Source organism: Salvia hispanica, chromosome 6, assembly GCF_029641045.1.
Source record: "Salvia hispanica isolate PSC_SH4W2 chromosome 6, Shi_PSC_v1, whole genome shotgun sequence".
Lineage (NCBI taxonomy): Eukaryota > Viridiplantae > Streptophyta > Magnoliopsida > Lamiales > Lamiaceae > Salvia > Salvia hispanica.
Genome location: NC_142697.1, coordinates 26675961 through 26692516, shown reverse-complemented (window position 1 = coordinate 26692516; position 16556 = coordinate 26675961). Strand labels below are relative to the sequence as shown.

Below are 16556 nucleotides of genomic sequence, written 5' to 3'. Positions count from 1 at the left end.
AGCCGGCCAAAATAGAATAAGCCACACCTTAAGTTGGGTTTACTAATATTTGGAGGCCCACCAACTTTAAAAAATTGATATATATGGCTGGGCTGCATAATTCAACCTTCGGAGGCCCACGACATTTGTCTTCACAATTCATTTTCTATTAATATGGAGTATTAGTATTTGAAACATTTTCAAATATGTATTAGAATAGCATTGTATGCTTAATAATCATGCAAGTAACTTTGATAATCATCATTATTTCTTACAATGGATACATACAGCAATTGCTTTATATTTCACTGATGCATTATATTATGGTTTTATAAAATAATAGTGTACCAGTGTGAAGTATGTACTATATACTTTTGTTATATTTTTACTACTACCATTCATACCATATATTTATGTTAAGAGAATACTCCCTCCGTCTACAAAAAATAGAGCAATTTGTGTATGATACAGATTTTAATATAGAATTGATAAAGTAAAAGAGAAGGGTTTGTAAAAGATAAGGAGAAAAAGTAAGGAGTCGTTTGCTAACTCTAATACCCAATCACAAGTTAAGACATAGGCCATAAAAGCATCTGACTAAACTATTGTTTTATTTTCTAGGTAGGGTATTTGGTTTTTATGAAACGAATGTTGCATTAGAGTAACCCATGTTTGGTAAGCATGATTTAATAACTGGGCAATTGTAACAATGACGAATTTGTCCTCCGTAAATTAAGCAAATGCCCCTTATAACCTTTCAAGCCCTTAAGGTAGAATCCTCTCATTCTAGTTCTCGCCGCCGTCAACAAACCAAAGAAAAAATTTCGTCTCCCAGCAAACCAATCCAAAAGATCTCTAAACAATCTAATCCAATCCAGATCTTTCAATCCATGGTAAAGAAGTCTTGGGTGAATAATATGTGGTCCATTTTGCAAGACAAAATTTTGTAACATGAACTATCCAGTTTTACTGATATTAATTTCGAAATTTTCAGAATTTTGAAATTGTACAGATTTCGAACACAAAATTCTCATGAAGGCTGTGAACTGACCTCAAAATTGACGTAGAGTTGGAATGAATTTTTCTGGTTCAAGCTCTTCAACGCTGACGATGAATTGGTGGTGAATAAAGAGTGAGGTTGAAGAAGGAAAGAAAAAGGTTGAAGAAGGTGAAGAAATAATTGAGGGATACAGAAGGAAATCCAACTTATTTGTAGGGTGTGGAGCTTCCTTCATTTTATTAATCGTAGTCTCTCTCTTAGTTATGTATACTGAAGCTGTACAGCCCGCTACCACGGGTCTGCTCCTAATTCTTGGGCTACTGAGTAAACAATGCTGAAAAACCAAACGCTTGATAAGGTCCGATAAAATTAATTGCCTTATTCAGAGTTAGCAAAGACTCCTAAGTGAGAAGTAGTGTTAGTGGAATGATGTGTATGGTTTTTATCGGTTGAAAACTTTCCATAAATAAATATGCTCTATTTTTTTTGGACGTCCAAAAATGGTAATTGTGCTCTATTTTTTTTAGACAGAGGGAGTATAAGATACCTAAATACAGAGTACTACTACTAACTTCTCAAAATATATATAAAAAACCTATATTTTTGTTCCCATCACAAAAATGGCAACATTAACACACTGGCAAACAATTTGAAACTAAGGTTTTTCCTTTAAAAAGAAACTCTTTTGACTGAATTAAAATAAACAGGATTTCCTATTCACCCCAAACATATAGTACTCCTACAACAATTGTGTTCATTGACAATCTGCAAGCAACATTTACTACTTGAATGACAACACAACTTCACACACACACACACACACACACATACAAATCAAAGTGAAGAGACAGTAGAATTGTTTTGAATAGATTACAGTCCACAAAAGAAGCACTAAATAGGATATGATAAATCTTTCTCTACTTGTACTTTAACCCCTAAACAAAAAAAAAAGCTGAAAACCTAGTTTCTTGGAAGTGAGATTTGTTATCAGAATCAGGAGCAGCTGCTGCCTAAATTAAATACCCATTCAAGAAAAAGGGAATTTATCTGTGCTGCATGCATTCAATGCAGGTGAAATTCTGTCACTATCTTCCACCACTTTTCTATCACTTTTTGCTGCCATTGACATTTGAGATCACTTCAGCCTTGAGGATTGTTTATGTGTTGCTGAGGTGCAGGATATCTCACTGCAGCTGCTAGCATTCTCTGCTGCTCAATCTGAGACAGATTTCAAAATATATTAATTGATGAATTTTAATTTTGATATATTGCATGATAGTAGTATTAAATTTGTCATTTACCTGAAAGAATTCATGCAGCTTGTTTTTGAGGTAACAATATTCATATTCTAACAGCTCCAAAGCCCTCAAGCATCTGTGAAATTCACAAAGGTGTGAAAATTTAAACTTAAACTTTTTTTACTTTATTCCATACTTTATGAAATTTGTTCAATTGAAAATGAAATACTCCTGTATTAAATTAAGGTGTTTAGATTTTTCTTAATGGTCTATTGCTTATACAAAACAATAGTATTTTTAATTAATGATACTCAGAACGATGCGTTTTCATTAAATTAAGAAAGAAAATGGTAAAAAAAAGAATGAACTGAAATTCAAAAGCTGTTGATTTAAATGACTATTATCCCCGGAAAAGAGAGTAGACGAACCCGGGGCGGTTGTTGAGCTCGGAAGCGGCCCGAAAGGCGATGCAGACGTTACGGATGCGCTGAGCGCCGATGCTGGAGCTGCTTCCCATCAATTGATTCAAATGGATTCCCATCTTGTTGTAGTCGGATAGCTCCTTATCCACTCTGCATTCATTCATTCATTTATAAGACAAATGTAAAACGGAATTAGAAATGAATGGAAAGAATTATTACAGCAAAGCTCTGAGATTGCGGAGGAGCTTCTCGGACTCGTGGAAGTAAATGGTGACAACTTCAGACACAAAGTTGGGGGAAGATTCATCTTGCAAGTGCTGGAGCTGCAAGAACTGCTCGTCCAAGACTCCCTGGTGGAAAAGAATGGCGAGCAAACGGTTCATGTCAGCTCCAAGCTGCTCCACACTCAGTCCCAACATCCACACAGGTAGACCCGTTTTGTCTTGTTTATTCCAAAAGATAATAAAGCAATTAAGTGTTGCTGCTTTGGTTGGCAATGAGTTATGAGTAATGACCAGAGAAGCAAGAGGCGAGGGGATTTAAAGGGTGGCGCTGGAATTGTGACAGATCTTTCTGTGCCTGCCAAATAACTGCTCTTGCTTTTGTCCCATTCACCCTATTTAATTCAGATTTACAATATTATTTTTCTATTTTATTTAAACTAATGATCATCTTTAATAAAATGTAAGGACTAATTTCTCACTCTGCCATCAAGATTAGTTGTTTGTGATGGATTAGTTGATATCATTAACCAAGAAATAAAAAACAATAAAAATAAACTTGAAAAATATGCATTATTAATATATCCTCAATATAAATCTTCTTGCAGTGATACCTAAAATAAAATCGAGTTAATTAGGGAGTGAAAATATTTTACAAAATAATAAACTGCGCCAAAACATATGGTTTTCCATCCAGCTATAATGTTCCCTAAGTCTCACATTGCTTAGAACGTTTCTTTTTGGCACGACATTTTAGAAAATTGTATTTAGTAAGTTAAATAAAGCAGAGAATAGAATAAAGTAAGAGAGATAAGAAAAAGTAAAGTAAAAAGAAAAAAAAGAATAAGATAAGTGTAATTAGATATTTTATTTGTAGCTAAAAAAAATGACTGAAATAATTTGGGACATCTCAAAATTGAATACGACTTAAATAGCTTAGGAAAAAGAGAGTTTATCGTAACTATATGTGTTACTAAGGTGATGATTAGCCAAAAAAAAAAAGAAATTTGATATGAAATGACAATGATGATAATTATTAATCGAATGAAGTCAATATAGAGTTTTATTATTTTTATTATCATAACAAAAACAGTCAACCGCAATCTAAACAAATATGGAAATTATTGCATCAATTTTTTTGTTACTGCTTCTTTTAAGCCAAAATGAGAGAAAGTATACGCATAAATAAATCTCGTTATCAAAAGAAATGATATCTTGAGATGGAGGTATTTGAGATGAAGTATTTTCATAGAGAAAATTCTGAGGTTGTATTTGTCTGTTTTGCGAGAAAATAAATACTACTCCTACTACTAATTAATTCATTGAGAATTGCTACGTACAGTAAATTCACGCCTTGGCAGTGAGTGCGAAAAGTTACTGGCATGAAGAATGTGGAATTCGAGGTAAATGTGGGGCATCTACCAGACCACACCCATACCCTTTTTCACCACTTTTTTTCTTCTTCTACTACAAAAGCTGTAAATACTTCATAATAATCACCAGCTTCATGCTTCCCACTATATTTATCTCGTAAATTTATAATCTATGTACATTGAATTAATTCAGTAACTCAAACCCATTATTTCAAATTATGATATTATTTATAAATTCCAAATCGGACACTCGTTGGACTATCTGGACACAATAGATCATAAAATTGAGGCCGGTCAAAATCCAAAATTTGATCATCTATGTGTTAGGATAGTAAGTCTAGAACTAATTTAGTCAAATAAAATTAAATTACTAAGAGAGAGAGAGAGAGAGAGGGGCGTGTATGGTGCGGCGTCAAAAGCGTCACTCACTCTATCAAGTCTCACCCGACATTTGTTCATACTGCTTTTACACACTTTGTTTATCTTTTTAACCTTTCCTTCTAAACTTTATTCTCTTCTATTACAATTACTCCCATTATGTGGTGATGGCATGGAAAAGGCCATTGATGGATTTCTCATTTGTTTGTTCCTTGGCATGTTATTGTTCCCATGCTTCTCACCTTCAATTTTGGAAGATTGTATTACCGCCGTTGTAAGACATGGTGCGATGTGGAAATACCTTAATTAGATCAATGACTTGGTCCAAAAAACTGAATTTTATGAAATATTCACTCCCTCGTAGGCCAATTGTATTGTTACCGATCGACGCCTAAACTCCCGTGAACCGTTTCCCACTAAAATAAGCAAAATAATTTTATTAATTTTGTACAACGTTTTTCAACAACAATAAGCAAAATAGATTTTACACTAAAATAGAAAAACACAATTTTACACTTAAAAACCAAATTAACGAATGTTTTACAATTAAATGCCCTTTTGCATTTGAGTTTGATAACATGTGGAGCCCTTCAACGTCGGATAAAATATTGCTACTCATTATTTAAAAAAGTACTCCTACTAATCAAAACGCACGCATGAGTTTTACATTTCACTTTTCACGGTTTTCATTATCTTATAATAATAAATTGTAAGCTACCAATATGTGTAAAAGTTTTGTTTAACATATAGATTGAAAACTAAGCATTGTATAATTAAATTAAGAAATCTCGATTACCTCAAATGGCATGCTCCACCCACACAATAAAATAAACTTTATGTTTCTCTTTCCTTTTTTTCTCCTTCTCATAAGTCATAAAATAATTCTTCAAACAATTTATATAGAGGAATGGAGAGTATACTACTATCTTTCTCATATAGAAGAAAATATCCTATCCTTTGTAAACCCACATAGGCATTTGTACTCTAAACTAATAGTGATTCAAATGTAATAGTAGTGAAAAATACATGATTAATTATTATAAATAATTTATCGTATACTATGTTTTATTATTATGCACCATATAACAATTTATCACAAATGAATTTCAAAATCAAGAAAAGAAATACTAGTATATGCATTAAAATTTAATACTCTATTTAAAGATTAAAATAAACTTTTCGAAACTAAAAGAAGGGATGATGCACGCTTGGATGACGTCATTGTTTCGGACCAAGGAGCTATGGTTTATGACAATTGTTATTTATGAAATAATGATTATGAAAAGAATGTTGAACATTAGACAATAAGTACCATGAAATGATGACAAAACTACCGCAATTTACATTTTAACAAACATAGAATTCATAATCATAATCATAAGGGTTTCTTTGTGCTTCCCTCTCAATTTCTTAATCATTCAAACATATAAAACAAACTTTTTGACAATATATAACACACTCAATTCCCTCTTTTAGCTTTGAAATTCCAAATGTTGGATATATTCTTTCAACTTTACCTTGTAACTCGCTTCTCCTAATTAACTAATCAATAATAAATCTAATAATAAGTCGTGAGCAAATAAGTGGAATAGACTCGTTGCTCGATGTGTGTCCATACCTAGCATTACTATCCTAATATTTAGAAAATTAAAATTATTCTTATTTTTGAGAAAAATATAATATTACTCCCTTTGGCTCGCACAAAATGTCACACTTGTACTTTTAGGATGTCCCAATTAACATAATATGTTTATAAAAATGAAAATATCACTCGATTTACTTTATATCATATCATATTTTAATTTCTAAATCATTTAATACACTCAACAACATTTCTTAGAATTAAATGGAAAAAGAAGTAAGAAAATGCAAATTTAAATCAAAATGGACCAACACGTACGGGTGTTGAAGCCCAATGGGCAAAATAAATCTAAATGGGATTTGAACTTGGTAAGCCTATTAATTGATAAGATCCATGCAATTGGGCCTTGGTGAGGAAGTCATTTTTAATTATTATTTCGTTTAATTTTGCAAAAGACATTGGATCTTGTTGCAATTCTTAAAAAATTAGAGAACTTTATTTCGATTTTCTCGAAAGTTGATCCAAATTAAAAGCCTTCTGCTGGAAGCTCAGTATCTATGAACCCAATTCCTAGGTTTAGCCCAACTTCTATCGGCTGCTAAGGGTGTCTCCAGCGGTGCCCTTCCCATTCGCCCGTCAGGGACGGGCGACCTGGCGGGCGCCATAGTGGGTGGGAAGGGCGCCCACGCCCGTCCCGAGTGCCCCTGCGATGGGCTCGCCCCTCCCGTCGACGGGCGAGTGGGACGGGCGCCATTGTGGCGAAGGTCGCCCGTCCCACTCGGACGTCCGACATTTTAAGTTTTTTTTTTTTTTTTTTTCCTATCTACTATGTAATTTTTTTCCCGAATGATGTATGTTTTTTTTTTTTTATTGAAATATTCGTATTTCCCGTTCGTATTTATGTCGAATTTTAATTCCGTGCATTTTAATTTAATTGTGGGAAGGGCTAGTGGGAGGGGCGAGTGGGAAGGGCTAGTGCAGTGGGAAGGGCGAGTGATGTGGCAGTGGAATGGGAGGGGCTAGTGCTGACGTGGCATGGGAAGGGCGAGTGGGAGGGGCGAGTGGGAAGGGTGCCGCCGGAGACACCCTAAGGACCATATAACATGCGATTTAGTAATATTTTTAAAATAATTTTAAATTTGTTAATCACAGATGTAGATTTAGTAAATTTTTTTAAATAATTTTAGACGGGATCCATTGCTAACTAATTAATAATTTAAAATTAAAATAAAATTTTAATCACTATATTAAAAGATCTATGTAATGATAAGTGAATTATATTTTAAATTTAAATAATTATTAAATAAAATTAAAAAATAATAATGCCAATTCTCTTCTATTAAAATTATTCAAAAAATTTAAATTTATATAACTCTCTTGATTTAAATTATTTTTTGGCAAAAAATATGTCAAATTAACGGTAATTTTATAGAGATTCTAACGAGATGTCATTGCATATGTTCCGGCGATGTTCGGATGATGAAATTTGATCATTTTTATTTCAATTTCGCATATGTTGATAAACATATAGTCCATCTGTCCCATTAGCAATGCAACGTTTTCCTTTTTGGGTTGTCCCACTAAAAATGAAACGTTTCCTTAAATGGAAACATCACTCTCTCTACTTTTCCCTCTCTCTTACTTTACTCTCTCTTCATTAACTCACAAAACAACACTTGCATAAAATCTTGTGCCGGAAACCAAATGTTTCATATTTATTGGGACGGAGGGAGTATTTTTTATCAGCAAATACATCAAAAAATTTCAATATAATGTACTACGTAAAATCTCAATAAAACTGTGTTGATATTTTCGTGTACTTATGTTGAAATACTCATGTCATTGTATTGATATTTGTAATACACTATGTTGATATAAAAAACACGAAAATTATGATATGATAACAAAATGACGATCTTACCCTTTTATTGATATTTTATTTATTATTTATTAAAATTCAAAAGTTTTAATCTTATCCACTCATTGTAAAATTTAAAAATATAAATTTAATCTTAATTTTGGATTATGATACTATAAGCAATATAAGAGGACCCGTACGGCGCTGCCTAATATCTTGATTCTTTACAAATAATTCATCCCTCACGGCCGCACCTATTCACGCTTAAATAATATAATCTATACATATATAAAAGGCGAGTTTTGGCCATATTTTGAATATTTGTGAATTTTGGGTAAATTTTTAAATATGTATAAATTTTGGATTTTGATTGTAATTTTGTACTATTTAATTTGTGTATCATTATACCTTGAATTAAGTCATGATAATATTGTAACTGCCGATTACTCATAATTATTGTATTAGTTTGACTATGTAAGCTGTAGAATCCTCATCCGTTTAACCATATTAATGTGGAAATTATACTAATATTTATGTTGATGAGTGCATAAATATTTAAATATGGAAAGAATCGTTTCAATTCCTTTGACCATGGAAAATGGGCTACAAAATGTATTTCCTTTTAACATCCATTTAAAATTTTGACAATTTAACATAAAATTCTTAATAAATACTAACACAATGATTATTGTAACGGTTCTTTTAAATAAAATATTAAATTACATAAAGAGAATTAATCTATCCTATTTAAATCTATGACTATAAATATATGGTCCATAGATGCAAATACCATATTGTATTCCATAACATTCTTACGTCAAGTTTGGCAAAAGAAAAAGGCCGTTAAAGTTATCTTCATTGCAATAGTTGTGTGTAGTAATTGTACGACAAGAATTTTCAAACAACCGGTACATTTCATTTTCTTTGATATGCTAGAGGGTGTATGTAAAAAGTAAATGGTGAGATCATTATAGTGGTCTTTGGGTGTGTAGATGGCCCTAATTGCTCGGCTGTAGTTCATTATCGAGTTTAAGGAAGCTTGGGTGAGAAGGTAATCAGCAAAAAATAACATTGTGATTAGTTATTTTATATATATAACGTCTTATTTGATATTTATTTTCATTTAAATTAAGATCCTAATTCTTTTTTTTATGATTAAAATATGGCATGTGGTAGTTATAAATTCACTCACTCTTTATTTTCTATTTTCTATTATATATCACTGAATTTCCGATAAACTTTATTCTTTGGGTTCACCTTTCGATTGGATAGATTTGATTAATTTTCATTATTTATGTAATTGCAGGAATTATATACACTACGTGGATTGTGGTGTTGGAAGTAATTGTTTAAGCATAGATTTTAAATAATTTCATGTAAGTATGAGATTTGTAGTTTATTTCGATAATTGATATTGAGCTGCCAATATTTTCTTTATTTTAATTATTAATCTAAAATTTAAAATAATCTAAACCTTTTGAGACAGTGAAATTTGATATCGAATCTCCAATTGATCGAGAATAAGGAGGAAATGAGATGGATACGTAAGTTGTAGCAGAAGCATATTGCAGAAGAAATTAACATCTGAGTGAAGAAGAAGATTTGACAATGTGTTTATGTTTAGTTAATGTTTTATTTATTTATTTTGTAACTCTTTTAGTCTTGGGTTTTGAGTTTTAAGTGTTGGGATTGACTTTGGAAATAATTTTCATGCACAATTATTATAAGCAATATAGTTGGAGTATCTTTTATTTCGTGAGAGAGATTATGTGAATGTAATAAAAATTTTAATTTGTATATCTAGGAGGTTGATGCAAATAAGTTTTCCAAACCTTGTGAACGAATATATTGTTATTATATAGTAAATTTTTTATGCCGCATACTTATATTTTATTGAATCTTTAGATTGATGATTATCTCTACTTTTTGATGTGTATGATATTGAAGCATTTATGTTGTTTATTAATACAATAAAAGATTATGATTGTTGTTTTGTGGTAGAGATTAACACAATATAGAACTATGATTACTGTTTTGTGATAGGGAATAAAATGGTCATTTAAATTGTTTTACACATCTGTGATTCTTAAAGCACTTTGTTGGTTTATAAAGTTGTTTAATTATATGTTTTGGGGTTGTTCATTTTAAATTATTTTACACATCTGTGTTTTTTTTTAACCATGAGATCATATAATTATATCTGGTTTTATGTAATTAGTTCAGAATACGATATTATTATGATGAAATTAAATTGATCCGTGCATCGCACGAGTGTGATACTAGTATTAATAATAGTGAACTTAGCCACTATTGATTATTCAATTACTAGAGAGTCTAAGATACAAGTGTTTATTAATTATTTCGTTGTTATGGTTCCAAACTTATCTTCCATTTGAATTTTAAATCTTCACCAATAATTGCTACTTAAGTATGTTTGTTTTTTTTGTCAAAGAGAAGAATGATTAACGATATTCATTCTCAATAGAAAACATTTACTGCCGGGGAAAAAGCAATTTTTATTTATTTAGTGCAAATAAAAGAAACTATTTTCCTTTTACCAATCTATGACACCTTAATTTTTACCAAGACAAATTAAAGAAATTGAGGCACTCTCTCTCTATATATATCTCTCTCTATTTCTCCGTATATGACTAATTTAAAGGCTTGATTTAGCTAAATAAGGCCATCTTCTGCTGTTGTGCTGGTGTACATAACTTGATATGAGTGGCCAATCCAATTGCTTCAAGAACCCTAATTGCATACCAAGTTGTATCAATTTGCCACCACTCTAGCCCATGTCTAGCTGAAGACTCAAAGGCATGGTGGTTGTTATGCCACCCCTCTCCAAATGCAAGCAATGCCACCCACCTTAAAATTCACGGTTTCAATTAAAATTCGATATATACATCCATGACGTGTACTGACATAATAGAATAAAAGATCTGTCGTAAAAAAATACCAATTATTTCGTGAAAGGTCGCCGGTATTCCATGCCTGTTTGCCCCAAATATGGCAAGCTGAATTCACCAGCCAAGTGATATGATAAAGCCACACAATCCTCACACCCTACACATTTATGACATTTTAAATTGTTTTAGTAGAATGAAATCACAAATAATTGAGGTAAGATTTTCGTTTTATTCACACAATATTTTTTTTTTACATTGGGGTGATGTATTACTCCATATTATTGTGATTTGGTTTAGTTTTAGTTTCACGCAACCAGCATTATTAAAAAATTAGATAAAATGGAAAGCAACCCAAATTGTGGGTTTTAAAAATTCTCAATAAAATTTGAATTTCAATGAAGGTATACATATCTAATTTGGTACTATCAACTAAACTTGGGCTCTAATTGAACTGGTTCAAAATTTGTCTATTTAATTTAGTCAATGAGATATTTGGTTGGCGGTATTTGGCGCACACAATTAACCTACCCCTAAATTTCATATGTGCTTAATTAATTGTAATTAAAATTATTTTTAGTCAACGAGAAATATGCTTGGCATACAATTAACATCATCCTAAATATTTTAGTTAGCGCACACAATTAGGTTATCCAAAATTTGATAGGTGTTAATTAAGGGTTGTAGAACATGTTATTAAAGTAATGAAAATACAATAACTTACTATTCCCCAAACAATGTAGGGAAATCCACCCATTGCATAGAGTAGAGCTCCAAGTGCTACATGATGAAGTAAATAAGTCTTTTCAAGGAACTTATAGAACGCCTGCTTCTCTAAATCTTTAACATTGCTTCTCTTTCTACACTGAAATCAAAGATATATGAATTTTAAAAAAAAAAAAACAAGAAAGACAAATGTGATATTGAGGATGACAAATAATCTTACTTTTTGAGCAATATTTTCAGTGTCAAAGAGCCAACTCATGTGACTAAACCAAAATCCCCAAATCGGACTATGTGGATCTATTTCTGAGTCAACAAACTGATGGTGGTATCTATGAAGGCTCACCCACTTAATTGGATGTCCCTGTGAAAACAAATTGCAATTAAACATCAATTCTATTTCGAGGACTAGTTCTATTTCTAATCAAAAATAAAAATATGGTGATTTCACCTTTTAGATCCATTGAAAATAAAAAAAAATTTATTGCTACTGTGTCTCTGAAAAATTAAAATATAACCTCAAATCCTTTTTTTTTTTTTTTTTTTTATCTTTTTCTCTAATGAACCCTAAAATAAAAAATATCATCTCAAGTCGAGATACTGCAGAAGAGAAAATAGCAAAATCCGATCCAATTTATCATAATTAACTAGTTATAATGTTGGTTAAATGTATTCTGAAACACGGGAAAACACATCGGCTAATCGAAATCATGTATGGAGCCATGAAAAAAAATAAACAAAACACTAAGTTTTGCAGCTATTAGGAAGAAACACACAATATAAAAATCCTAGTAGGCCAAGCTATCCTGATTTATTGATGGGGGCTAGTGCATGCATGCAATTTATTCAAAATATGGATATAATGTGAAGATTTTATAAGATTGTTTAGAAAAATCTTTTGGTGGGGGCTTGAGCCCCCTTTGGATCCATGAGAGAGAGAGAGAGGGGAACCTGAAGGGCAAGAGTGCCACAGTAAGCAAAAAAATACTCAAGCCATTTGGGAAGCTTGAAGCTTCTGTGTGAAAGATTTCTGTGGAAAGAGAGAGTGATTCCAAGAAGCCCAGTGATGAAATACAATGCAACAGCAACACCAAAGGCATCCCATTTAAAAGTGGAAGGAGCTAAAACACACAGCAAATGCAACACTGCAAGCCCAGAAGCAACCAAAATATCAAAAGAATTCCACTTTCTTCCCCAAAACACATTCCTCTTCTCCTTCACCCCCACATTAGGCAGCTTAACTCTGCCAAAGGTTGAATCTTTTTCATCTTTTGGCCACACCCTTTTGATCTTGGCATCATCATTTGGGGGAAAGATTAAGCCATCTTTAAGGGATCTTGCCTTTGCTGTAGACATCTCTCTTATTTTTAGTGGCTTAAATCTATCTGTGGTTTGGGTTTAGCTATGCTTATATATGGCTTTGAACATTGTTTCAAGAATTTGCATGAAACATTGTTAATTTATAAAATGTATTATAGGCCCTGCACTACATATTTAATTTCAAGGATAAAATGTATTTTAACTCATCGGCGGATTTAGGCCTGCCAACTCCTCTGGACCGTCCGAAGGGTCTAATTTTCTCTTACGGTCGAGGATTAGTAGCTTATGAGAAAAGTTCTTGTTAGTCAACAAATAAAAATTAGGTTCCCTCTCTTTTTAACATAATACATCTATATGTGGTAAATTGATATTATTTTTTAAAAATCATAATTGTTGATAATTAATTTATGCTAGATTATACTACTAATTTTTTTATCCACATCCAAATATATAAACTAGACCTTACAGATTATCTTGTACTAATAATTTTGAAATTTCTGGACCTTGAGATTTACTTTAATTAATTAGGTCAATTTGAATTGGTGCCCAACTTCTTTTATGGTTAAGGTGACTTCGACCTAACTTGAACATTAATAATTAGACTTTAAATTATAATCCAAGAACTGTGTGTAAATTCATCCAAATATTTAAAGAGCAGTGATTTAGAGACATAAAGTCTCTATGCCATAATACTCCTATGTCACTTTGCCATAACTATATTTTATATTGTGACTAATTTACCCTAATATCATATTAAATGGATATCTACAATTAAAGAAAATTAAAATCAAACTAAATAGTAAATACATTATCTAAATGCATGTGCATTAATTAGAGATAAACTTGAATCATGCATTAAAGTTATAAATGGATTTCAAAATATTAATTTAGATTATAAATTTATCATTACAGTAGTATTAATTAACACATTATACAATTAAAGTATTATATTAATTATAAAATAATTTGATAACTTAATATAGTAGTACTACCACTATTTCATAGCTTGTTCTTTTATTTAAATATTCTAAAATATACAACAATGAAATCAATTATTTTAGTATATGAAAAAAATAAAAATTAAAACATTTTTCTTATTCAAATTTGAATTGTATGATAAAATAATATAGTTACTATGATTAAGCAGTTGTTGCGTTATAGTAATATTTTTGTGTTATTTCTATAGCTTTTGTTATAAATAATATATATATTTTAATTTTAATTGACTAGTACTTGTAAGAGTCTGTCCCTAAAATTGAGATTCTAAAGAAATCAAAATTTTGGAACGAATAATCAAAATTTTGGAACGAATATTCAAATTTTAATTTGTTGCTGATATAGTGAATAAAAAAAGAACTCTAATATTTTTTTAAAGAAAAAAATAGAATATTAACTGTATATCTTTAAATATACCTTTAAAATGCTAAGTAGATGAACGAAGAAACATGTGATTATTTTTTTATCGAGGTTTGATGGTAATGTTTCAAAATTTTAAAAATTACATAAATCAAAATTATGAAACACCAAAAAATTAAAATTATAATATTCTTAGAATCAAAACCGTATTGCTCAATTAGCATCAATATATTATATATCAAATTTAATTTTTCGTACGTTATAGTGAATTGAACTAAGAATTCTAGTAAACTTTTTGCATCTATAAAAATTCTTAATTTTTTATAAAGAAATTATTGTGAATAAAAAGTAGTAACAAAAAGAATAATTTCATCAATATTGAAAATTATTTCAATTTAATTGTAAATTAATTATCAATAAGTTTATCAATATTTTGATTTATTACAGCTTATTAAAATTTGACAAAAAAATTTAATTCTTCATTGTGCTAATTATTTTTGAATAATTATTCGATTATCTCATCTGAAGTCAATAAAGTCTAGTTTGATACGTCTTTTATTCGCCTGTTAACCATAATATTAATTTAATAAAATTGCAATATTTAAAATTATAAAATATGACTTTAAATAAATGTAATAAATATTAAAAAAGATCATGCATCACAAATGTGTAGGTCCCACATAGTCAAAACAAAATTATACACGCATTATTAGTTCCATATCCTTAAATAACTAAGCAAATTAATGTAAGGTTAATAAAGTATATACACAAAATATAAATTTCTTCAAAAATAAAATTCAATGCACAATTACTATTTTAACCTCATTATGCCATTATGACTTGAAGACATTGTGTCTCTAAAACATTTTCCATATTTAAATTAGTTCCATCAGATGCCATATTTAATATTTCTAACGTTTATGAGTTTTTATATATGTGTCATAACATAAGTACAAGAGAAAAGTGTAGTTTAGAAAATCATAATAGAATTAATCCATCTTGAATATGTTATGATGCTTCCGTATCTATACGTTAGATAAGCTAGATTAATAATAATCTGTGAAGTAAGATACAAATAGAAATAATGTCATTTTGATAAGGTGTCGTAAACTATATTATTCCGTAAATTAAGTTATAAAATGTCAATCTTGTCCTTATAACAAATACTAGTATCATATATTTTTATTAATTTTAATAAATAAAAATTCAAAATTAAAATTTTACCGATCTCAAGCTAAACTTGTCTACGTAATAAATTGTGATTAATTAATTAATTAATTATAGTGTTTCCAATTGCCCTCTCCCATGGTCCCACCCCTGACCCCACCTTCGCCTTTTCTTTAAACGTGGGCTAAAACTTGAAACTACCAAACACTACAATTAAATTGTTGGTTCTTGACTAATTTAGAATTAGCCTCCAACGTAAGCCATCAAACATCTCTTAATTAGGGGTTACGTCACTAAGAGTGTCCACAATAGACCAGATGCGGCAGCAGTCTATTGCAAGCCGGAGGGGAGTCGCGGTGCATGGGGGACAGCCGAGTACCCCCGGAGCCGTGTGGCGGGCAGCAGGCGAGACGGCGGTATTTTCTTTAATTTTTTTAATTTTCATCAATAAAATATCTATTCCTAATTCATTTTTTTTCATTTCATTCCATTCTATGTATTTTTGTCCAATTAATTTTGTTCTAGTCCAATTAAAATATACCAATAATTGAAAAAAATGTGAGGCATGGCTTAGAGTAGCTGTGACATGGCTGAACAAGTTTTATGTGGTTGAGACATGACTATGATGACTAAGTGGACAAGTTTTTTTGTGGCTGAAGTGTGGTTGTTCTATTATTATGACACCCTAATATTTATTTCATCACAAGAACCCTAAAGTGGGTAGATTCACATTGTTCTTCAGTAGCTTATAAACACATAAAATAAATCACAATATAGGAGTGACAAGATTTAAACTTATAGAATGTTGATGGGAAAAACAAATTCCCATGATTGCCATGTTGTTAGTTAAAATTACACTCTGAGTAGGGCTAAATGACCACATTATGGCCAACTATAAAAATAATAAAAAATAATAATAAAAGATAGTGTATTTAATGCCATGTCGTTGAAATCAATACTTCTAAAAAGTATCAATTTTATTTGTACAATTATACCCTTATTTTTGAAATACTCCATAAATACGAAGATACTA

The 16556-nt window shown here is 30.7% G+C and overlaps 2 protein-coding genes and 1 long non-coding RNA gene across 3 annotated transcripts; 1 reads left to right on the top strand and 2 right to left on the bottom strand.

Annotated features, from left to right (window-relative positions):
- Nucleotides 1-1716: 1716 nt before the first annotated feature.
- HP6 (histidine phosphotransfer protein 6) lies at nt 1717-3170 on the bottom strand. The gene is made up of 4 exons (XM_048108311.2): nt 2859-3170; nt 2646-2789; nt 2281-2353; nt 1717-2197 (listed from the first exon to the last, which is right to left on the bottom strand). Exons 1-4 carry the CDS (start codon nt 3056-3058, stop codon nt 2120-2122), a joined length of 495 nt encoding a protein of 164 aa, XP_047964268.1. The 5' UTR covers nt 3059-3170; the 3' UTR covers nt 1717-2119.
- Nucleotides 3171-8868: 5698 nt separating this feature from the next.
- On the top strand, nt 8869-9813 carry LOC148923432 (uncharacterized). Its single transcript, XR_016132411.1, has 3 exons — nt 8869-9102; nt 9358-9427; nt 9538-9813. It is a non-coding gene; the product is annotated as an uncharacterized LOC148923432 (long non-coding RNA).
- Nucleotides 9814-10549: 736 nt separating this feature from the next.
- Nucleotides 10550-13106, bottom strand: LOC125208135 (palmitoyl-monogalactosyldiacylglycerol delta-7 desaturase, chloroplastic-like). The gene is made up of 5 exons (XM_048107709.2): nt 12632-13106; nt 11904-12044; nt 11682-11822; nt 11011-11117; nt 10550-10919 (listed from the first exon to the last, which is right to left on the bottom strand). The coding sequence occupies exons 1-5, from the start codon at nt 13034-13036 to the stop codon at nt 10721-10723; spliced, it is 993 nt and encodes a 330-aa protein (XP_047963666.2). The 5' UTR covers nt 13037-13106; the 3' UTR covers nt 10550-10720.
- Between the last annotated feature and the right edge of the window lie 3450 nt (nt 13107-16556).